Source organism: Terrapene carolina, unplaced genomic scaffold (genome assembly GCF_002925995.2).
Source record: "Terrapene carolina triunguis isolate 2854851 unplaced genomic scaffold, T_m_triunguis-2.0 Scaffold89, whole genome shotgun sequence".
In the NCBI taxonomy this organism is placed as follows: Eukaryota; Metazoa; Chordata; order Testudines; family Emydidae; genus Terrapene; species Terrapene triunguis.
Window position 1 is genome coordinate 33,064,320 of NW_020664440.1, and position 24,762 is coordinate 33,089,081.

General features: G+C 40.9%; 1 protein-coding gene across 1 annotated transcript in view; it reads left to right on the forward strand.

The window, feature by feature from the left end:
• PHF2 (PHD finger protein 2) overlaps positions 1 to 24,762 on the forward strand; it is a 146,651-nt gene that overhangs the window by 117,197 nt on the left and 4,692 nt on the right. The window contains exons 15-21 of the mRNA XM_024199491.3: positions 1,102 to 1,280; positions 1,515 to 1,588; positions 4,073 to 4,230; positions 14,497 to 14,771; positions 19,874 to 19,969; positions 21,038 to 21,147; positions 23,075 to 23,336. Of these exons, the coding sequence (XP_024055259.1) occupies positions 1,102 to 1,280; positions 1,515 to 1,588; positions 4,073 to 4,230; positions 14,497 to 14,771; positions 19,874 to 19,969; positions 21,038 to 21,147; positions 23,075 to 23,336 (1,154 nt within the window). The remainder of the gene's footprint in view (positions 1 to 1,101; positions 1,281 to 1,514; positions 1,589 to 4,072; positions 4,231 to 14,496; positions 14,772 to 19,873; positions 19,970 to 21,037; positions 21,148 to 23,074; positions 23,337 to 24,762) is intronic.

Genomic DNA, 24,762 nt, shown 5'->3' on the forward strand with positions numbered 1-24,762 from the left:
CTTTAGAGAGACACATTCTGCCTGATTCTGCACTGTGATCTATCCCTGTGTGCCATTTGTAGTTGACCGGGTGCCCTTCTCATCTTCTCTCCTCTCGCTTTGTCCTCCTCGTCTCCCTTTCTTTTCCTCTTTTGTCTCGTCCTCCTCCACAGTTCATTTTATTGCAGGCCTATTGGCTGAAATGAGAATGAGTCAGTGGTAGGTGTGGTTGGGACACTCAACCTGGTGTACTGGCTGCTACTGTTCTATTGGCATCAATATTAGGGAAAAATTCCACTGTGGTCAATGAGTCAAATCCTGAGCAGTCCTGGCCACCTGCAGTTCCCACTGGCTCCATCAACATTTATCGATTATGAGGAAGTGCTTGTGTTGTTCCTGCCCTAAAGACCACCTCCTCCATCTCAACAGCTGAGAGAAACTGACACGCATGCTAATGGAGACCACATCAGAGTGCTTGTTAGTTGCTCTATTCCCAATCCAGGCAGAGCACTCTCATCTCTAGAATTTGATCTGACAAAGCCCAAATTTTTTGGCCATAATGTCAATTTGAAAGGTTTATCTGTTCACTCTGGCAGATGCTTGAGGATGGTGCCTTAACTGGACTAAGCTTTAATTGCAGGCTGGAGGGATATTTTTCTGAGTTGACTTCTTGTCAGTTTGAGTTTTTATTTTATCCTGTATGTACGTCTCCCCGGAGATTAGGCTGGGCACATTCTACATAAATCAACTAAAAATGGAATGCAAGGATTTCATGTAGTATGTGTGTATTGCATATATATTGATTGTATTATGGTCTAGATCCTTAGCCGGTAGAAACCAATAAAGCTCAATTGACAAACCAACAAAGCTCAATGTAGTGCTCATTTGAAGTCAGTGGAGCAACTCCGATTTGCACGAGGTGAGGATCTGGTCCTGTGAAACCTGTGCAAAACAATACACATGCAAACCAATGTGAACTGCCACTCTATCTTTAAAACTACCATGCTCTGATTTCCTACAAGTATAAGAAATGTTACCTTGATATGTGGCTGTGTGTCTCCTTGATATGTTTTCCGTGTGAAAATGTTATCATTTTGGATTTTATAATATTTGTCTCTATAGTTCCAAGGGAGTCAAAACCCAGTTGAATCCTGGTGTGTTTGGGTCGCTGCAAAATTTTAAAGAAGATAAAACAAAACCTGTGCGAGATGAATATGAGTATGTATCAGATGATGGCGAACTGAAAATTGATGAATTTCCAATTAGAAGAAAGAAAAACACTACGAAGAGAGATTTACCTTGTAAGACTGCATCCTGTTTTGTCTATATCTGTGCAATTAAATTGTATCCAATTCTTCAAAACTACTTTTTAAAGTTGTTATAAGTTTTACAATAAATAAAAAACATGTACAGATTACTTGCAGCACAAGATTTAAAATAAACACAATGGACTTAAATTGTATTCTGAGGCTGTACAGGTTGTTTCTGGAGTTAGTGAAAGGTCTGTCTCAACTTTAACTGGTTTTTTTTTTCAGTTTTATCAGATAAAAAAGAAACGCTACAACACACACCAGTTAAGAAGCCAAAGGTGGAATCAGGATTGTATAAGGTATTCTATTATTATCGTACCTTTCCCTGTTGTATCTGTGTGCCATTACACACATTTAGAAATACATTAAGGACTTGATCCCATGGGCTGCTGAGTCCTCTGACCTTGATCCACCTAAACACATGTGAGTATTGAGTAGTCTCAATGAAATAGTCATTGAATTATGTTTGCAGCCACTCTAAAGCCACTTCACGCTGCCAGAGTGGTGTAAAAGGGCCTTACTGTAAATGAAAATCAGACCCTTAATGTACTAAAGACTTGTAAATTTCTTTGTATCCAACTGTAATGTCTTTTCATTTAGCTAACTAGAGGTGACCTGCTATGTCTGCAGTGGATTGCATTAATATATTGTAGCAGATCGGGATTAGTTGTTACTGTGACTTGATTGCTCATATATTGTCCACTGCAGTGGTGAATGTAAATGGAGTCTAGGACCTGTCAAGCCGTCTGCAGAATTTTATTGTTAGACACCTCTCCACCCAAATGAGTTGTATGGCTCAATTCTCTTGCCACAGGACACCAGGAACTCCCATTGTCTTCCAGTGGTGGCAGGGTTGGGCACCTGGTGTCTCATGATAGGCTGGCACAGCTGTGGCAAATGGATGCTCGGTCTGTGTGGGGAAGGAAGATGGCATGTGTCACTCACAGCAATTCCTCTGGACAATTAAGAAGCAGAGTTAGTGGACTGCAAGGATAGTCCTGTCCATTCTTCCTTATCCAGACTGATGGTACCTGCACTGCGGGAAATGAAGACTGTGGGAAAATTAGGGGGCTGGAAAGTTTTCAGGGAGGTTAGGGACAGGACTGGTTGGGGAGAAGAAAAGACAAAGAAATGAATAGGAAATAACTTTACAGGAACAAAATGTTGTCACTTTCCTTCCCTTTCACTGGGAAAGGGGAAGTAATACAAAACAGAGACATGACCAGATGGACAACTTTGTAAGCAGGTAACGAGAGAAGGAGACAGAACAAGAAGAATCATGTCCTTCTCTGGAGGGTGAGTGGGACCCGCTCGGCAGTGCTCACACTGGCACTACGTTGCTGGCTCTGTTCTACGGACCTGGGCTCTGTTCCAGGACTCTTTCCTGGCCTGTGGCAGTAAATGAGCTCCCCTACTTCTTCATTTTCTTTGGGCACTGGTCAGCATTAATCCATTTCTACACAGTACTTTCCACAAGTTAATCTTAAAGTAATGTGAGCAGCGTGTTAGCATAGTTGGTGTTTTATATTACAGGATGCCCATGATACCTATTACATGATAACTAAGGGCTTTATTTACTGAGTACATAAGAGGAATTTTCTTTCCTTGTCGTCTCTCTCACATCTATAATGCCCCCAATTCAGCAAGATACTTAGGTATATGCCTAATGTTAAAGCGCTTGAGCACTCTCACTAGCTGCAATGGGACTGTTTATGGTCAGAGTTCAGGAAAGCTCTTAAGCACATGCATTGGTCCATTCCTATTCAGGATAACATTTAAGCACATGCTTAGAGTTAAATAGGGGACAATTTGCATGCATATATGATTTGAATCACTTGCAAGAAGCAAGGTAGACTGTTGACATAAACTGTATATATCCAAAGCATTCAGATTTCATGAATAGTGTAGTCTTCTTTAGCTGTGTTTGGGGAGACATGATGGCTCAAGGAAATTTAAGGGCAATCAGAACTTTTCATCTGTACATTCATTCATGGTTACAGTCCAGTAGTGACTCAAAATTGTTACCATTAGAGCTGAGCGAATAATTGATTTTTTTTGGTTCAGTGTTTGAACTGGAAAAAAATTGTTTAATTTCAAACCGAAACTGAATTTTTTTAAAATGAAATATCCAAATGAACCATTTTGACTTTAAAAAAAAATCCTAATTTTTTATTCGCCCAAAACCATTGGCCGAATTCAACTTGAATTCATGAATAGTTTCAGTTGCCCCAAAACTGCATTTTTTGGCAAATTCACGGTTTGACTGAAAAAAATTCTCCCAGCTCTCATTCCCATTTGATGTGTCTGCCTGACTGATGTGAAATGAGATGACGGTCTCTGTGCAGATGCTAGAGCACAAATGTTCATAATACAAAACAAGTAGAAATTGGCATCCTTTCTTGGTGGTCTTAGCAGTGACACAAAGCACTGGAGAGGCCTGAAGAAAGAACACTCTCTAGCTTGGGGGCAGGGATGCCTTCAGAAGAAGAGTGAGGCACATTGGAAAGGTAGCGTGGGGAAGCTTGCACTGCTGTTGCCTAGATGATAGATAAATAGGGGACTTCCATAAGTCTGGCACTCCTCAGAAGCATTAAATTGACTCTGAAAAGATAATATAACGACAAAGCCATAAGGAGACCCGTTCAAACTGTGCCCCTAACTTTTATAGTGAAAGCAAAGTAACAGTTCTGTCCTCAAGTTTTTGGGGGCCGAAAACTATTTGACGGCTTGCTGACTAATGTAGCTTGTTTCAATTTTTTTGACCCTTTTCCTTGCTTTGACAGACTGATGAGTCATCAGATGAAGATTCGCTTCACATTGACACAGAGGCAAAGCCAGGCCGCAACTCCAAAGTGAAGAAAGAGAGTGGAAGTTCAGCAGGAATTCTAGATCTTTTGCAGGCGAGCAAGGAAGTTGGGGGTTTAGAGTATAACACCAACAGGTAGGCACACCTGGCTGATGGTCCCTCTCTTAAAGCAAAATAATGCTCTGTTTCATGTGTGCAACTAACACAGGATTTTGCAATTTAGTAATAACTTTTTCTCCAGTAAACTAGCTCCTTCTATGTCCCATGCCCTGGAGGTGAGCAGGTGGAAAAGGTCCTGGTGGTATAATTATAAAATTAGAGGCATTCCCAGCTGTAAATGCTGAAAATCCACCGAAGAAATAACAATAAAGTAGATCGGGGGTAGGCAACCTATGGCACACATGCCGAAGGCAGCACGCGAGCTGATTTTCAGTGGCACTCACAGTGCCCGGGTCGTGGCCACTGGTCCAGGGGGGCTCTGCATTTTAATTTAATTTTAAATGAAGCTTCTTAAACATTTTAAAAACCTTATTTACTTTACATACAACAATAGTTTAGTTATATTATAGATTTATAGAAAGAGACCTTCTGAAAACGATAAAATGTATTACTGGCACGTGAAACCTTAAGTTAGAGTGAATAAATGAAGACTCAGCACACCACTTCTGAAAGGTTGCTGACCCCTGAAGTAGATGATTCATTCTAAAGGAGACAGCTCAGTTAATGCAGCTTGAGAACAACATTAATTTATGCACCAAACAACTTGCATTCATTTTATAATGTTTGGTACGTTCCACACAGTCCTGATTATTGGTTGTTTGGAAGAAGAAAAAAATTCAGGAAGCAGCAAATGGCTGTAAGAAGTAATTTCTCTAGAGGACATTAAGCATAAAATGGGTCTTCGTGGATCAGTCTGGGGCCTTGCTCATCTACAATGCTGTATGTGTGCTGGAAATGTTTTAGCAGAGGCTATTATAAGTGGGATATCAAATGTGATACCAAAATCTTTGAGGTCTGGCTAATAGTGAGAAATGCTGGGAGGCTTTTTACACTGTAGTGTTAAGCCCCAAACTGGAAACTATTAACGGGAAAGGAAAATATTTTACAAATTAGAGCTGCAAAATTTGGATCCAAATCACAAACACCCCAGACATAAGGGTTGTTTGGACCTGGGACTTTAGTTCAGGCCCATCTCAATTAAAACATACGTGTTAAATATCCCAAATAAATGCAAGGCAAATTTGATCTGTCCCCTGGTCCAGCAAGGTATTTAAATGCATGCCTAATCTCAGCATGTGAGTAATCCCATTTAAATTAATGGGACTGCTCACATACTTAATACCTGCTGGATCTGGTTCCCTGTGAGCTCAGCCCAAGGAACAACTCTCAGAATACAGGAGAGCCACAACTACTAGCGATTTTGGGGTGAAGTAGCAGATGAAAAGTGCTGTGCCTGCTCCCCAGTGAATCCATGGTCCTGGCCAGGCTGTATTTCCCCTCTAATGGAAACCACAGAAATTCACCGTGGTGATCTTCTCTGACACACACTGTGTGTGTCCTACCTGCGTGGGGCCTCCCTGCTTTGGCTCCACTGCAGAGCAGCCCGGTTCATCAGATTTCAGCCCCAGTGAGCCTGCTTGAGCAGATACAGGCTCTGGGTCTCCGGCCCATTGACATCAGGAGGGGGCCCATCTCTTCACTCCACCCTGGCACAGTCCACTTCCTCATGTCCTTTAAAAAGAGCAAAACAAATACCTCCCATGTACATGTCAGAACAATTTTCCCTTCTTCCTTTCTCTTCTCTCCCATCATCTGTATGATCATACATCTAATCTGGGTCCAGCCTTACTTGTCTTACTCACAATTGCAGTCCCACTGAGTAAAGAGAGCAAAATTTGGCCCTTCATTTCTAACCTCCTTTCAGCAAAGGCTAAGTCTGTAAAAGGCCATGCTGTCTAGGGCCTAAAACCTAGGTGAAGGACCTGGGGTGCTGTACAAATAATAATAATAAAAATATCTGGGAATGCCTAGCACCGTGCAGGAATATGTTCTGCTTAGGTGGTACTGACATCATCTGACGTTTTCAGCAGAGAAACAGAAACTTGGACTCAATGTTAGAGACGTAAAGGGAGAACAGCTTTACTAATGTTTTATTTTAAAATGACCATGTATTTGTAATTATTAACCATACCACTGTGTTGTGATAGTGATTTGGAGACTTGCACAAATTTTTAAAGATAATTCTTTAAAAGGCTTTATAGTTCTTTTTTATAGGCACTGGACTGGAACTGAGGCGACCTGGTTTCAGTGCCTGGCTCTGTCACAGACTCCCATTGTGACTTTGGTCAAGTCATTTAATTTCTTTGTGCCTCCATTTCCCATCTGTAAAATGGGGATGATGATGATTCTTTTCTCCTGTCCTTTGTCTGTCTTGTCTGCTTAGACCGTAAGGTCTTCAGGGCAAGGGCTGTCTATTCATATGTGTTTGTGCAGTGCCTAGCACAATGGAGCTCTGGGGCATCTAGGTTCTACGGTAACTCAAATAATAATGTAAATACATGTTAATATACAATTCTGGGAGACTGTACCAAAACCAAGGAGTGCACGATAAGTGGAGTGCTTTCCTGTAAAAGCCTTAAGGTGGTTAGAGAACAGTCCAGCACAACTTATTCAAGCAATGTCTTCTGAAATCAGTGGAAGTTTATGCCTGCTTTAAAGGAGTGTACAATCCAGTTCTTAGTATGGGAGAATCCAGGAAGCTATTAGCCCAGATGGCTTTGTTCAGTAAACAGGAGTTACTGACCCCGGGAAAGAAAGCAAATCAAAGTAAGTAGTTAAGATTCAAGGATGCTTAACAGTTGTAGTTAACAGGGATATAGGGACCTTAAACGTCCTGGCTACACAGAAAAAAACTCTGAACATTGTCATTCAAGGCAGACTTGATGATGATGATGTAATTAATAGAGTGAAACCTGGTCCAGAGGCCACCCTTGGTAGGCAACCTCCAGTCTTAAGAGACCACCCCAGTGTGTATTCCAGACTGTACTGAGTACCCTTTGCTTCTCTTCTATTAGAGGACCAATTTATTAGTAGCACTTAGGAGCAGCAGATCTCGATGTGATTTACAAAGGCGCGCAGTATCATTAGCCCCATTTTACAGATTAAGCAATTAATTTTTGTAAATTATTCAAAACAGGTTTCACCCTCTTCACGATTCACAAAGCTTATTAGTTGTGTGTGACAGACGCTAACCACAGTATTTTGTAAGCACAAAGCATCTTCCCAGAGCTGGCACACCTAGGTTGGAAATGTCAGCTGTCAGGCTGGATCATTGGGAAACCCGCCGGCTGGATCATTGTCGGTTTGCAGCAGCCGTTCTCTTTCCAGCCCTCCCGTCAATTCCATGTTGTCTCAGGATCCATGACTGGAGTAAATATGATTGAACACGACACAGGACTTATGGGAGAGCTGGGAGGGAGCTTGGAGCTCAGAAGGTGCAGGTGATCGGTGCTGTCACTGTTACCCTCTCCTTCCTTCCACTGGGTGTTTCATTTTTCTTGACACAGTTGCTAAACTGCAGCTTGCAGTTATGAAAGGGCCTTGGTAAAGTGGAATGAGCTCTTTCCCTGGGAGGTTCCAAAGAAGAAGAAGATACTATCTATCCATTAAGAAACTCTGGAAATTAAGAGCAATGCAGAGAATTCCAACAGAGATGCTTCACACTCAGTAGTGAACATATGGAATAAGTTGCCAAGTGAAACTGTAGCAGCAAATAGTATCAGTGAGTTTAAAAGAGAACTGGTTTGCTTTGTGATGGGACGGGATTGAAGTGTAGAGTGCCAAGAAAGGCAGTAGAGGTGCAGATAAACCTGAAGGAGGGAGACTTGTGGAGCTAAGGGAGTTTTTACCCTTCAGGAGTTCATTATGTGACTGCTTACTCTGCCATTCAGACAGCTGTGTGAGATGGGAAATGAACTCTGTGATACAGAACGTCTCTTTGGAAGTTACTCTTGCTGGGATACATGTATCATTTAAACTCGGAGACATCTTTGCAGTGTTTTGGGGGAAACCTTGTCACTTGACTGACCCAAACTAAATTTGCAGACTCTCATTTTACCACTTTAACATCAATGCAGCTCCAGGGATGCTGGCAGTGGTGGGACTACTACTGTAGACAAGGCTCAAAGCGGGGCTACACAGGTGTAAAAATGCCAGGACCGTGTGTACACAAGGTCTGTTTTTTCAGTGGGGGGAAGAGAGGGGAAGAAGGGGGTGTTAAGGGGAAGAGGAAGGGAGCCTAGATTAGAGAAGACTGGTAACTCTTGGAGAACAGACCTAGTCTTAGCTAATTGCTACTTTTGCCTAGGTGGAGGCAATTACTGCTTACCATCTGCTAAAGAGTGTTTTTGCAGAGTTGAGTAACAACCTTTTAAAAGGCATGTCTTAAAAGATGGACCTGAGTCACAAAGTTTGGATCTGATTCCTGGTCTGCACTTTCCCAGAGTTTGGTTTGGACCCATCTCTAATTCCTTTACAGTTAGTAATAAATATACACCTTTTAACCTGTAACTTCTTTTCTTCTTGCTCTTCCCCTCAAAGCCATCTCATATCTAAATGCTACATCAGAACTCATCATCGGATTAGAGAACAACTTTTGTTAATTCCATTTTCACCTAACACCCTGATGTAGTTTAGTCTTTTTTTCATATTTACACTTAAGTTTCTCAAAATTATTAAATACATCCTACTGAGGGGGAGAGATCACGTTACAAGACTTGCTTACAACTGTGTTTGCAGTGGGATATGACAGCCGAATAGAGGCTATAAAACATAAGAATTACTAAAATTTGGTTCAGCCATTTTTGTTACATTGGGTGTATGACAGATAATGAGGCTGGCTGCTTGTTTGCAATGTATCAAACAGAAACGTTTGTGAAAATTACAATAATCCTCAAAGACTCTGGCTACATTGGTGCTATTCCATTGACTTCAATGGGTCACAAAGCCGTTCAATAACAGAATAGGAGTTAGCCCTCTCATTTTTCCTCCCCTTATACCAGGCACTGTATCCAGTGCATTCATAGCCTTTATGGCTTCTGAAATCAAAGTCTAAAATGCAGTAATAACTAAATTCTGCATGAATTACTATACTGTGTGTTGTAGCTTCATGGGAGCATGTTGTTTCACTTTTGGCTCTTATATAAACAATTGGGTTTTGGTAGTGTGGGTATAAGCTTGAGTGAAAAAAGCTCCTGCCTAATGAAATTATTATATTTCATTTCATAATCACTCATTTTTTATTAAATATATATAAACGTGTTTTTTTTTAAATAGGAAAATCTCCCGAAAATACACACGTACTACAATGCTGCACAATGCAAATGCGGTACTGTTTGGTTTTCCTACTATGTATTAATAATTCCCATCTTTCTATGGTTTGGTTTTTCTTCCTCACAAATCAGCTAAAGTGGAAAAGTTTTTCTTGGACACTCCACAAACCATTACTTAGTCAAACTGGTCTTGATCCACTGATTCAGTGGGAGTTGGATCAGACCCTGGGCCACAACTGTGCCCACAGTAGGAACTTTGGAACTTAAAGTCTCTTATTTGGTGTGAGAATTCCCCCATCTATATCGTTTTAATGAGCTGTGATGTTACACCTACTGTATTGATACCCTTTTGTCAGTGTGAACGTTTCCTTTGCATATGGAGTGTGCAATGGCTGAACCAAGTTTTACTAAATTTTACTATGTTTTACAGATCAAGATTCTGTGTGAGCTGACAGTTTTCAGTGCAGTACCTCTTTCGGTTGCTGAGATGTAAGCAGCTGAAAATCACCAGATGCTTACTACACAGTGAACAATTATTGAAGTAAGCTAATTCCCCCTCTGCTCTCAAGGGTGACAACTTGCCAAGCACTAGTAAAGTATCTTTTAAAGGGGGAAAGAAAAAAAAATACAGCAGAGGAAGTTACAAAAATGCAAAACCACTTGCAAAAAGGCATTAATTTATTCCAGTACATTGCACAAAAATATCCTTTTCTCTAACCCTCCCCAAATCCTCTCCTTTAATACAAGCGAAACAAACAGTGAACAGGATATGCTCAGTGACAAAGCAGCAACTAGTTCTGCACATTGCTGCATTTTTTAGTTGCTCCATCCAGTTTGGGGGCCGGTACAATTGTCTGCGAGGTTCTCTGTTCCCATTTTCCTATCATTTTCAAGGTGGGTGTCTTCATTGTTTTTAACTAACAGAAAGTTTACTTTTATAAATGGTATTTTAAAAAAATAATTTCTAAGGATATAGAAAGGGGATATGGCTTTCCAAAGGTTACTAATTGCTTTCTGTTTCTTGTACATTTTGTCTGGCTTAGAAAACAGAACAAAAATGACAATGCAAATCTGTAAGAAAATGGCCTAATGAGAAACACTTTGCCTTATATTTAACTGTCTGTCTCTTTAAGAGGTTTTTACACACATGTTGAGTTTGTGGTTTGACTTTCAGAACCGCTGGTTTTGATCAGATTCCACAATTTATTTGTTAAAGCTTGTGTTGCTTTAGGCAATTCCTCTCTAATTCTCCCATTTGGTGGACAGTTTTTGATGGTCTGTTTCCACTGTTTTGAGAGTCTAGTGTTTGAGACAAACTGCTGAGCAAAATGTGAAGAAAATATGTTAATTTTTTGTAGATTTTGTGTACATTATGAATGCAACAGACAGAAAATGAAGGTGTTTGACAAGATAATGGGAGGGTTAAAGTGTACTTCACCAAATAAATGTCTTGATGTTCTTTTTCATTGATTCACTAGCTGCTAAAACTGGCTTAACTCATTTTTAGGATTATTTACGATTGTGACTAGTTTCAAGAAACTTGCTGAATGTGTTCATGTTACTATGTCTGGAATCCTAAAAACCTTTAAAGGGGATTAAGTTAGCATTGAATAAGAGAATGTGACATGTTGTTGCTAATTTGCCCAGGAAATGTTCGGTATTAGTGGTTTCTATTGAATAGTGGTTTTAAAAAAAACCACACACAACTTCATTTTGTCAGTGGTTTTTGCACTTTGTTTGCCTGAGCTTTAAAGAGTTGTAAGTATTGAGTATCTGCCTTTTCAGAAATTGCTTTCTTCTACTGTCTGAAGAGATTAATTTTCTTTGGCATTCTAGGGAACCTGTTTTTCTTCCCTCATTAAACCTATGTGCTATGTAGAACACTTCCTTTATAGCTTACCACTTTTCTAGAATTTTTACTTACCCTTTGACATCAACCTACCACTGTAGGAATAAAATTTTTACAAAAGCTACATTTTTCTGGTGAAATATTAATCATCTTGTTTAACATCACTCTGAGCCTGATTGCATTTTTGACAGCTATGAATATCTGTCAGGGCTAGTGTAGGTCTACATTTTCTAAAATTCCTTTGCAGGTTATATTCATCAGTCTATATATACTGGTGCATAACTGTTCCTGGCTATTCTGTCCATCAGACATCAGTAGTAATGCAAAACCAGTAATAAATGCATAACTCTAGTCATATTCCCACTTTCCTGAATCTTTCTTCCTCCTCTCAACTTATCCTATTCTTTGTCTCTGTTGGGGTAAGACACAAGGTCTAGAAGCTTATTCTGTTTCCTGAAGTCCTGTTCTTCTGCTTGGACTACAAGGAAGACAGTAAAGAGATGTGAGAAGGTGTCTTATACAGTAGCACTAAAAGTTGGGCTCTTTTTGACCTTGCTATAAAATTCCTCCAATTTATGGAGTTGGGATTGTCTTTACATCTTTAAGCAGTTTCTGTTCCTCTCTGGGGAAGGAGAGGATCTAGTCCTCTCTAAATATAGGGGTATAACTAACTCCCTTTGATGCTAATGAAGGATTCAATATGGATGGAGAATAGACTCTTGTGTGACTGCAATTTACTTGCAAAGATGTAGTGAAAGGGTTTTTAGGCCAACAGAGTCAGAGGACAAGGACATTTGCTTCTTAGTCCTGTGAGCACTCAGAGTTAATATTCCATCACTTTCCCCTCTAACTGAAACATCTCATTTTACCCTCTGTCTGGAAGTACTTAGATCCCACCTTATTCTCACCTCAGCTCTCTTCCAAGCAGCTCTGACCTCCTGATATAGCAGTCCTTTCAGCCGGTACTCTAGCGTAAGGAAGGCCTTCCTTCCTCTTCCTTTTCAGTAGATCCTGACTTCTGTTCCAGGAGCATATATTGGGATCGGGGGGAGTAAGAAGTCCATTGTAGTCTACAGAAAGCAGCAATTCTGAATCCCTGTTCTTGCCTATTGAGAATAACAGAAATTGGAGCTGGAAAAGGTCACCTAGGCCATCCCAGCCTGTGCTGGATTTGTCAGTACTGTTTGTGAACTGCAGCAAAAAGGGTTAGCATTGATCTTTTAATAAATGTATTTAAATTTCTTGTTTATGGTAGAAATCTATAAAAAGCCCTTACATTGGGTGTTACCTGTGTAATTTTAAGGTGATGTATTTTGTCGTGATCTGTATCTAACTGTATCATTGCAAAGTGTAGTTTGAACAGTACCCTGAGCACCCTGAAGGATGGTGGTCAGGGAGAAGGGCTATTTACAAATATTACGTTGTTGTTATAAAACCCAAGCCAGTGCAGTTATCTGAGAATAGATTTTTATCAAACCAAACACCCCAAATACCTGAAATGTACAAGTTCTGCAGTGATGGAAATCATGTTAATATGCTTAACTATCTTGCTGGCTCAAGGCCTAGGAACTCATCGCCAGGAGTGTGAGGCTTTTAGATTGGGCCAATATTTTATCTAATTAAAAAAAAGCAATTTCAAACACCACTAATAATAAATTTTACTCCTAAAAAAGAACCAGAATGTCTAAACAAACACACACCACAAATGAGAAGCCATATGTTATGTTCTAGTGCAAAATATCAGCTCTGAACATATGATCCAAGCCTTACAATGTAGAACAGAATTTTCACTGTGTTCATAGAGCTGCAGCTGCAGGGTCCCCTAAACCCTGTCATACTGCACTTGTGACCTTCAGGATCTAACAGTGGTCCAGCCTTGTGTGTGGCAGTTGTGTAGGAGATGCTTGGAATGATACTATAACTCAGTTCTTTCATTGGATAGATTCAGATGCTTGGGTTTCCTTTCTTTGGTGGGGTGGTAGTGAATGAAAATGAAAGAAGGTTGCCCAGCAGTGATGGGCAAACCCTTTTTGTTATCTTGTTTGAGATTAAGGGTGAAATTTTCAAAAGCACGTCAGTGATTTAGGAGCTCACTGAATCCCATTGACTTGCCATGAAGCATAGACTCATAAGTCACTTTTGAAAATAGGACTTGGGCTCTCAAGTCACTGAAGCCGCTTTTGAATATTTTACCCTAATTTTTTTTGCCTCCTACTCTGCTCCACTTATAGAAGAGGAAATAAAATACATGCCATTAGTTTACTTGTGATTAATTTGGCAAATTTGAAAAACTCTAAGCAAACACTGTGAACATAAGAACAGTCATACTGGGTCAGACCAAAGTATCCATCTAGCCCAGTATCCTGTCTTCCGACAGTGACCAATGCCAGGTGCCCCAGAGGGAATGAACAGAACAGGTAATCATCAAGTGATCTATGCCCTATCAGCCATCCCTAGCTTCTGGCAAACAGAGGCTAGGGACACCATCCCTGCCCATCCTGGCTAATAGTCATTGATGGACCTGTCCTCCATGAGTGGACACAGTGTTCAAGTGATCACAGGGATGGCCATTTGATCACAGTGGAAGACATCAGTGAGTCAGTTCAGAATAAGAACAGAGTGCCATATCCTCGGATAGTAAAACTGGCATAAGGCCTTTGACTTCAGTAGACCTACTCTGATTTTCACCAGCTGAGGATCTAGCCAAGAAAGATTTTGTAGAAAGTCTCCTGTTTATTTCTTTTGACTACTAGATGTTGCCCCTCATTTACTGTTGGGTCTTGGCCAACCCACCTTGGAGCTTGGCTCATCCAAGCCACAGTTAATATGTAACTCATCATCATTCTCTTCTAAAACGGGTACTGGAGACATGACTTTGTTGATTATATTGTCCTTGGGTTACCAGCTTTTTGTTGTGGGGAGAGTCACTTGGTTACTCTCCTCACTCGCCCAAAATATGACATGTGAAAAAGTATTCACGTAACTAAATTTTGGAAGATTTCCTGATTTTTATCTCAAATCTCTGTTTGCCCTTCTAACCTTCTATGCTTGATGGGTCTATACTTGGTATAACTTGATTTCCCATACTAAACACCTACACAGTGGTGAGGCCATTAATCCAGAAATCAAATTGAGCTGTATTTACAGTGAATACTATTTATTTCACATTGTTGATTTGGTAATTAGCTTAAAGCTCTTTATTTTGTTAATGTTTTCCCTCAGTCAGCCACCTGCATCTCCCAGCACACAGGAAGCAATCCAAGGAATGTTATCAATGGCAAATCTCCAGTCTTCTGACTCCTGCCTGCAGACTTCATGGAGTACCAACCAAGCTAAAAATAACTCTATCTCAGCCCAAAACTCAAAAAAACCCGGGAGCAGTAACAACAAAAATGCAGGCAAGCACTTACTGAAGAAGAGCACAAAAAACAGCATTGACATTGAAGACTACGACGACCAGGACCACTTAGATGCCTGTTTTAAAGATTCTGATTATGGTGAGAGAAAACAAATTAATCTCTATGGCTATGGCCCCAATTCTGAAAGTATTTATGCATGTGCTTAATTATACACTTCTAGTTAGTCCCATTGAAATCAAGGGGACTAATCTGGTACATACAGTTACTCAGTGTTTGCATACTGGGGGGCCTATATTGCTAGATTAGTCTGTATAAAGTAGGCAAGGTTAAAGAAAGAGATTAGATTGGCAAGACAAGGGTGAAGAGATAGATTAGATTAAATTAGATAGGAATAAATAGATTAGAATAAACACATTAGACTCTTGAGATTAGATAAACAGATTAAATTGATATTTTATTCAGATTGAACCCAAACATATTACACTTTTATCTAGTATAGGGAAAATATTTTAACAAGCACAGTAGTGGAGTTGAAACCAAGATTAGCCAAATCCTAAATCATATATATTTAATTTAAAAATAGAACTTTATTCAGTGTACCATGAAACTGTGATACTTATGTGTCAGTGAGGTAGAATGAAATGACTATCAGAGAAGCTGTCAGTAAAGAACCCCTCAATTAGATACGATGAGGGCATGATCTTAAGTTTTAATGCCAAGAATGCTAAACTCTGCACTGAAAGGAAAAGAGGGATTTTTGAGACCACTGCATTAAGTTTACTATATTCTGAAAGCGAGTTTTTTAATAATATGAAAAAGCAGCGTGTGTGTGTGTGTGTGTGAGAGAGAGAGAGAGAGAGCAGTTAAAAATATTAACACTCAGAGAGAGATAAAACCACAGAGTCATGCAGGGCTCAAGAAGGGTATGCAGCTCTTTAGCAGCATAATAAAAATGTTACTTTAAAATGCTGCTGCTGACTGTGACCCTTAAAAAACATCATTGAAATCTGCTTTCTCTATTAGATACACATATATTAAAGTTCAAATTGAAATGCTTAATAAAAACAAGACATTTTGAAAATATTGTACATGTTTAAAAGAAGTTAAGTGCATGTTGCTGGTTTGCAGTTACAGCACCTTGTAGGCGTATCAGTCAGGATAAATTACATGACAAATTCTGTGAAAGTGTAATTTATACACATGATCTACATGTGACAATGGGAAAATGGACAGGGTGATATTTTAAACCCCAACATTCTTGCTAATTATATATTTATGCTACTATTTAATGGGTTTTCTTTGTTGTAAGCAGTCTGAGTTTATAAAGACTCCATTTGTACTGCATCTGGTCAGCAGATTTTCAGTTCAGGGGCTAAATTAAGCAGTAACATTATAACCATACATTGCTTTAACAGGCAAACATTGAAATGAAAAATTAAATGCACATTTAAAAAAAAAACCTCTATCGAGGAGTCTGAGTGTGTATATACAGAGGATTGAATACAACTCAAATGATATTGTTACCATTCACCCAAAAGAACTGTAAATGTTCATGGAGAGAACAGTTCAGGTGGCATGTGGCTGCAGAAAAAAACATTTTCAAGGTTTTCATAAACACCACCTGCCCTCTCACCCTCAGTCCATTTATCTCACTACCACTGAGGTATTTGTAGAGCGACTGGAAGGGTTTGATGTTGTTATACAAGGTATCGCTGATGACATTTAGCACTTCGATAGCACCTAATACGTTCTCTTGCCCTTCCCCTCATGTGGGTTGGTCAATAATTATCTACCTTTTACTGAAGGGGAAATGGAAACACAGAAGGGTTAAGTAACTTGTGCCAGGCCATACACTGAGTGAGTGGCAAAGCAAGCCAGCAGTCCCAGGTTCCCAGTCCCATTCTCTGCCCACTAGATCCCGCTGCCTCTGAAGGTTTCACAACTGCAGCTATTTGTGAGCAAAACCCAATGAAATTTAGTGAAAGTGAAACAAAATGTGAAAGGCAGAGATGTTGAGTGTTTCTGAATGTCTCACAGAACCCTAATATTTGCTGACACAGCTGGTTCAGGCAAACATGAGCCAGGATTTTCTTCATATATTTAACAATAATACACCTGACTTTTCAAGCGTGATTTAATGAATGACTGGGGAAAACCAAAACAAATCTGAATTTTTTTTTTGGCGGGGTGGGGGGAGGGGAATGAAGATAATCTGGGACCTTAGGCATACCACAACACAGGTCACCATGCCCCCGACTCCTGTGGCCCTATCTGAGCCCACCCCCGCCCCCATCTCCACACACACATAGAGCGGCAGAGGTTCCCCGTCACCTCTCAGACTGACAAGGGCGGTAGCATGGGATCACCTTCTGTACCCTAGGAATGGCAATTTCCCCTTCTTGGGAGCAGCAGGGCTTCCCGCTCTCCCCCAGAAAGGCAGGGTTGGCAGGAGAGGGGCACCCCAGGACTTACCCCAGTTGCTGCATGGATGGGTAGGTGGGCCAGGCCTGCTGCACTCCTCCTCTCCGGTGTATGCAATCGTTTGCTGCATTGTGTTGGTGGGACTCTCCAGAGTGGCTCGTAAGAGTTAATACCCTATTCACCCCTCTCAGAGCTATTGTTTCAGGCTGCCTGCAGGCTCAGGCAAGCATCACTGCATCAGTTACACCTGGGTCACATTTTCAAACTGTTTTCACCACTATGGGGGCTTAGAACTTACCTTTTTTAAAATGAAGTTGAGATTCTGATGTGATCACATCAATCCAGGAGCAGGGGTCCTCGGCACTGGCCTGCAGTGAGCCTGTGCTTTAATCCAGCCTTGTTTTTTCCCCTCCCTGCCAAAGAATCAGTCAGATTTAATCTTTTAAAAACAAACAAATCCCATTCATTATTTAAAAGAAGGCTCTGTCCTCTGAGAAGTGGAGGGAACAATTACTTTGATTCATTAGCCAGGATCATTCGAGATACTAAGCTGGGATTGAAAGTAAAACTCTGAGGATCAAACTGGGGAGGAAAAGCCCCCAAACATAAAGAAGAAGGCAAACTTTCCCCTACAGCATTCCCTCCCCTGACTCCCAAGCCTTTCCATGCTAGAGCTCCAGGTTGGGGCGCTATGGATCCAGAAGGGGCAGAAGGTGGAAGGAGCTGGGACTAGATCTGTTTGTATTGGGGCTGGATGGGAGCAGGAACCAATGAGAACCAGTACTGATAGCCAGGGTTCTGAGATCTACCCTGAACCTGGGACACTAACGAGTATAGGGGTGATGAACTCCCTTCTCATTAATGGACGGACAACCCTCTTCCCTCTGACAGAAGCCTTGTGAGTGAGAACTCACTGTGTCTTCTGTTTCCTACATTTGTTTTTCCTCAAGTGGGGACAATTTGACCCTTTATTTTTAGTCACTCAGTAAGACGTGCATGGTTTACAATGAGCAGAGAGAGGGGAAGAGGTCTTGAGAGAGTGAGCTGTGTCAATGCCATCCCAGCATTGTTTAACAGAACAGCATTTTATTGAGTACAGTGGGGGATTTTATGGAGTAATAATTTTAATGACTAATAATCTGAGAATAGCTCTGTGTTTTGGCCAGGAGCCTCCGCCTGTGGCTTAACTGGACCAAATTCCACATGCCCCACACAAGGCCCATTAGAAAGGAAGTTTTTCCCGCAGATTAGAAATTAGAAGGAGTTTTTCCCGCAGACGAACATTAGCACTGGGCCCATGTAATGTAGAGTCAACCGCTCTGTTTACTCCGAGAAAGGTCTAAGAAGTGGCATTAATCACATACTTCTCACCCAACCAGTGTGATCAAAATAGGGCTATTCAGCAAACTGGCAAGCAGCCACCTCTCGGCGGCGGTATCCAATGGCCTCACTTTTATCCTGATATTAGAATCATAGAACTGGAAGGGACCTCGAGAGGTCATCTAGTCATCTAGATAATACTTAGTCCTGCACTCAAGCAGGACTAAGTATTATCTAGACCATCCCTGACAGGTGTTTGTCCAACCTGCTCTTAAAAATCCCCAGTGATGGAGATTCCACAACCTCCCTAGGCAATTTATTCCAGTGCTTAACCACTCTGACAGTTAGGAAGTTTTTTCCTAATGTCTAACCTAAACCGCCCTTGCTGCAATTTAAGCCTATTGCTTCTTATCCTATCCTCAGAGGTTAAGAAGAACAATTTTTCTCCCTCCTCCTTGTAACAGCCTTTTATGTACTTGAAAACTGTTATCATGTCCCCTCTGAGTCTTCTCTTCTCCAGACTAAACAAACCCAATTTTTTCAATCTTCTCTCATAGGTTATGTTTTCTAGACCTTTAATCATTTTTGTTGCTTTTCTCTGTACTTTCTCCAATTTGTCCACATCTTTCCTGAAATGTGGCGCCCAGAACTGGACACAGTTGAGGCCTAATCAGCGCGGAGTAGAGCAGAAGAATTATTTCTCGTGTCTTGCTTACAATACTCCTGCTAATAGATCCCAGAATGATGTTTGCTTTTTTTGCAACAGGGTTACACTGTTGACTCTCATTTAGCTTGTTAAACACCTTCTTCTCCTAAGGGTACCAAACTCTGTCTGTGTTTCTTAGACATGTAGGAAATTCTGTTCCACACCATGTGAGGGTCACCAAATATCCATTGAGATGACCTATGTGCTGACCTATCCGATTGGGGAGTAACATCCCCCATGCACCTGATAATGACAGGTACTCCAAATAGGCCCAGCTGTATGTGAGGGGAGGACTGGCTTTTCCAAGCCAAGAATAACATCACGTGCTATGAATCAAAAACTGTATGATTATTTTCATTACAATAACACCTAGAGGCCTCCAACTGAGATTAGGGGCTCCATGGTGATAGGTAGTGTGTAAACGCAGAGTAAGAGCCAGTCTGTGCCCCTAAGAGACTGCAATCTAAACAGAAGACAGGCAAGGGGTAGGAGAGAAAACAGAGGCACAGTGAGGTGAAGTGACTTGCCCATGGTCACACAGCAAGTCAGTGGCATTGCGGGGAACAGAGCCCACCTCCCCTGATTCCTAGTCTAATGCCCTATCCCCAGGGCACCAGTGCCTTTCAGACATTTCATTCTGTGTGCTACCCTTGGCCGCAGTCTATTACATAGATACTCTAGGCCTGATTCACCACTGTGCTCATCCAGTTCTACACTGATGGGTGATTCATACTTACCTCAAACTCCTGTTTAATACTGCTGCAATAAAAGCTATTTTTTGTTCCTGGTTTAGTTTACCCATCTTTGGAATCCGATGAAGATAATCCAGTATTCAAATCACGATCAAAGAAAAGAAAAAGTTCTGATGATGCCCCCTACAGCCCGACAGGCAAGTCCATTATGTCTTGGATGTTCAGACTCAGGGCGGATATTTCAAATTGAAAACCTAGAAAAGAACAACGGGATTTTATTATTTTTACCATAAAGATTGTGCTCGTCTAGATTTCTCAGTTGAGAGACTAACTTTTTTTTTTAAATAGTTCCACTGTAGTGAACACTAAGTTGAATCTAACACATTCTGGACAACGTTTCTCTTCAGCTACCTTTTAAAAATAAAAGTAATCTCCTGTAGGTTGTACGTATCTTTTACATCCTGCCGGTGAAGTCGATGATGTATTGCTAGTATTATGATGAAGTAGTGGAGAAATCTTGCAGTTCTGAGGCAGCCCACACCTTATATATATAAAGCATTAAAAAAGAAAATAGAGAATATAAACTATTCCCCCAGTTTCCATCAAAAGCTCAGTAAAACTGCTCAGTATAACTGCTAGGAACAGTTTCTGTGCTGTGCCTTACAGGAAGTGCCACCTTTTACAGTGCCCAGATTGTGGGCCAATTGGGGGCCAGTGCAGCTCCTGGTGTATATTAGAGCGCTCCAGGGCTGTTCTAATTTACAGCAGCCTGACCCGGGCTGTCTGTTGAGCTGCCCAGAATGTGCTACCTGCTACACTAGTGGGGCTAAGATGGACAGGGTTAGGGTTGCTTATGGGAGCCTTGTACAGCACCTGTCCTGGAAGAATTCTCCCTTGGCCAGGTGGGCTGGGAAGAGTTTGTGGAAAATCCCTATGAAGCATTTTGCCTGTTCATTTGGAATACATTCACATTCCATGAATGGTTGATTTTTCATTAAATGTGGACAATTCTGGAAAATCAGGAGGAGAAATGGGTTTCCTTCCAAAAGCTACATAGTTTAAGTGGAGTCCTGAGCTCTGTTTCCACATCTGCCACTCAACGGCCTTACTAACACTTGGCACTTATAGTTGTTAGCCCCACTGAAGTAGAAATAAGCTCTGTCTTGCCCTTGTCACCCCCCATGCCCCTCATTCTATAGGAATGCAGTGTTCCCCCTACACAGAGTATCTGTTATACTGTATTTTCATTTTGTTCTTACATTTAGCAAGAGTTGGTCCCTCAGTACCCCGACAAGACAGACCTGTTCGAGAGGGTACAAGAGTTGCCTCCATTGAAACTGGACTGGCGGCAGCAGCGGCCAAATTATCCCAGCAGGTGAGTTTGCATACTAGGTAGCTTTCCCTTAGAAAATATGTTTATTTTCGAATGGAGCCATAGTACTTCCCCGTCGTCTTCTGTTGCTTGTTGAATGTTAACTATGTTGTCGTAACAGCTCATGTTTAATTACTGTACGTGTCCAATTCTGTACTCATTGAATTCAGTGACAAAAATCCCAGTGGCCTCAATAGAAACAGGATCAGGTCCTAAATCATACTTTCAGATTTCCGAGGACACTGCAGATTAGAGGTTTCTAGTTCAATTAGGTGCTTTAAGCACACTGACAAAATTATCAGTTGGGCAGATCAGGTAAACAAAGAAGTATTTGGGGGAAAGCTTCAGTGTAAGCACCTTTTACATTAATAAGATTAAAGAGTAAATTTACATATGTGCTTATGTGATTTAGGAGTCTAAGTCTTATTTTCAAAATTACCTTAGGTATTTGGTGCCAGATTTTTAATGGTATTTAGGCCCTTAAAGATGCTCAAAGGCACCGTGTGGGATTTTCAAAAGTGCCTAAGCAGGTTAGGCACCTAAGTCCCTTTCAAAAATGGGACTCAGACACCTAGGTCTCTTAAGTCTTTTTGAAAATGTTACTCTAAGTAATTCAAAATTGAGAATTATGCCAGATTTTCATCATCTTTTTTAATTTAATTTTTTTTATGTTAAATTCTGAAAGTTGCGATAAAGTTTTTTCTTATCCCATAAACTTACATTCAGTTATGAAAATGGATGTTTGTATACAAACATGCTGAACTTACGGATGCTTACGGAAAATCCTCATAGGAAGTAGGGCCAAATGCAGTACCCACGGTTCAAAACTACATTGCCTCAACACAATAATCTTTAAATCCTTTTTAAAGTACCAAAAGACACTAGAAAGCGGTGTCAACACATATCATAGAACTCAGCTACATTTTCCAGTTTAGTAATCCCATTTTTAACAGGTTACCAAAGCTTTTCCAATATCAGCCTGCTATCGTCCTTATGGAGTTTAAATTGTTCCTTCATTGTAAGTGAAATTCACCACGATACAGAGAGCTATTACAGGCCTATATACATAGGGTTGTGCTCTACATTGACATTACTCCCAGCGAACTTCTGCACAGATGTTAATTTTTCCCCATGAGATGAAAAATTTTGAGCCTAATTCTCAATGACTCTGTTCCTATACTTGGATCAGGAATGGACAAGGGAAAGGTGGCTTTAAGCCATCTTTGTGCTCCCATATACTGGGGCTGCACAGGGACCTGCCCAGCCCTCAGTGTATGTTAGAGCAGCCACAGGTCTACTCCAATTTATCTTCTGTCTTCCATAGCCCTCTGGGTGCCTTGGGAAACAGAGAGTAGCCATAGAGTAGTGCACCCAGACCACTCCCCTGACAGGCAGCCCACACAGGGAGCTAAGGAAGAGCCAGTTTATATCTTTACATCAGCTCTCTACTGGCTGGTTGCCAGACCACCTGCACTAGGAGTGTCCTCAGGGGGCCAATTTTGCCCACTCTAAGGCCTTGTTATACTGCCAGAGTGACATAAAGGTTCCTTAGTGTAATTGAGAATCAGGCCCATTATATTTATCTTGTATCAATATTATTTGTATTAATTACTACAGCACCTAGGGGCCTGAGACATGTATCAAGGTCCCATTGTGCTAGGTGCTGTACAAACACAATACAATGACAGTCCCTGCCCCTAAGAGCTCACAATTTATGACAAGATACAGCAGGTGGATGCAACTAACAGACCAGGAAACAATGCTGTTGTGATCAGTTCTCACTTTGAGTTTCTAGCAACCCTGTTCACTCTGTGTCTTTATCCAGTTCTGACAATATCCCCATTCTTGACAAGATACACAGTGTAACAATGTTAACAAATGCCACTAGTTGTCACAGTAGCTGAATGGGGATTCTGTGCTTTATTGAAAGGAGGAACAAAAAGGCAAGAAGAAGAAGAATACCAAAAAGAAGTTGTCCCCCAACAACACAAATAAACTCTCTCAGGAAGGCAGCTCTCCTGAACCCAAACTGGAGTCCCATGCCAGCAGCCTAGCAGATCATGAATACACTGCCGGAGCAAGCACGTTTGGGGTTGCCCAAGTAAACAGAGGCTCTCAACCTATGGCACCTGGAGTTTTCCTCACCCAGAGGAGACCCTCATCATCATCACAGAATAATGGAGCTGCCAAAGGTACTGTAAATGTTAACAGAGGAAATGACAAAGATCCATTCAGTCATTTAGTCCATCTCCCTGACAGGGCCAGCTTGTTCCCTACCGTGTAGACCTGCATCCCTTCTCCATTGTGTACGTGTACTCTTTCAGTGGAGCTAGGCTTATTTACACCAGTTGGGGATCTGGCTATGAGCACTGAGTTGGGTTAGCATTGTTGGCCTATGTGTTCCACTGTGTGTGGGTGTCTTAGGGGAAAACAATCCCTAATACTTGCCAAAGCGAACTCTATAGGTTGTGTTCCCTGTTTTAAAGGAACTCATCTCTGTATCACAGTCCAGGTCCTCCAGTATCTAAAAAACTATTCACAACAGACCCTGTCACATTTTCCTCTTCGCTTGTTCAGAAACTCTGTATTTTTCCACTTTCTTCTATATATTTCTTCTGCCATTGATTCAGTGGGGTCAGGATTTCAACCGTAAATCTTAGTACAGATAAAATTACAATGCACCTATTCTGTACATGTGTGTGCACAGAATATTTTAAGTCACAAAGTTGCCTTTCCTACATTGGAGTGCTTCTTGAATTTCAACAGTGCAAATATTTAAACTACTTTTAGGAATTATTGTGCTTAAGGAAACAACATCAAAAACCCCATGCAAATCAACTTGTTTTTCAATATTTTTATTTACTCTCTGTAATTGGAATTTTATTTTTACACTGAGGAATAGCTTGAGTCTTGTTTGAGTTAAATGTTTCCCCTCCTGTCTTCCGCTATTCCTCTCTGAGCCCACATGGAAGTTATAAGAACATAAGTCAAGAAAAAGGTGGAGGGACGTGTGTGTGTGTGAGAGAGAGAGCGAGAGGTCAAATTCTATAATTATTTACAGTGGAAGCTGAGAATTGAGCAATGATGCAATTTATGATAATTTAAGTTACTATATTTCCCATGGTTTTATAACTGTATGAATACAGTGGAGATAGTATGAGATTTCACATAGTCCTATATGCTGTGTGCTTAATTTGAAAACATCTGTATCACTAAATGTGCTGTCAGTAACATTTTCTTAACAAGATATTATTTATTGCAAACTCTGGATCCAGAAAGCAAAGCCAATTAAAAGTCAGAAAGACGCACGGGAAAATTTTTTAATGCTTGTGGCCATTGGCACAAACAGCAGCAAAACTAAACATTTCATTCAATTTACCTCTTAATGTGTTCATGTTCCGCCACAAGGTAATCTGTTGAAATGAACTGGGTTATATAGTGAAATCAGAAATAGCTCAGAATACAGCAGGCAAGGTGTCCAAGCCTGTCCAAGCTTTGTGCTAGGATGCAGAGCCCGGGGATCAGACAAGGACTCATGATGGTTACTCCCTGACTGAGTGATGAATCAGTCTGCCAAATAAGCAAATGCTTTACCTCTCTGGGAAAGGAAAGTGAATG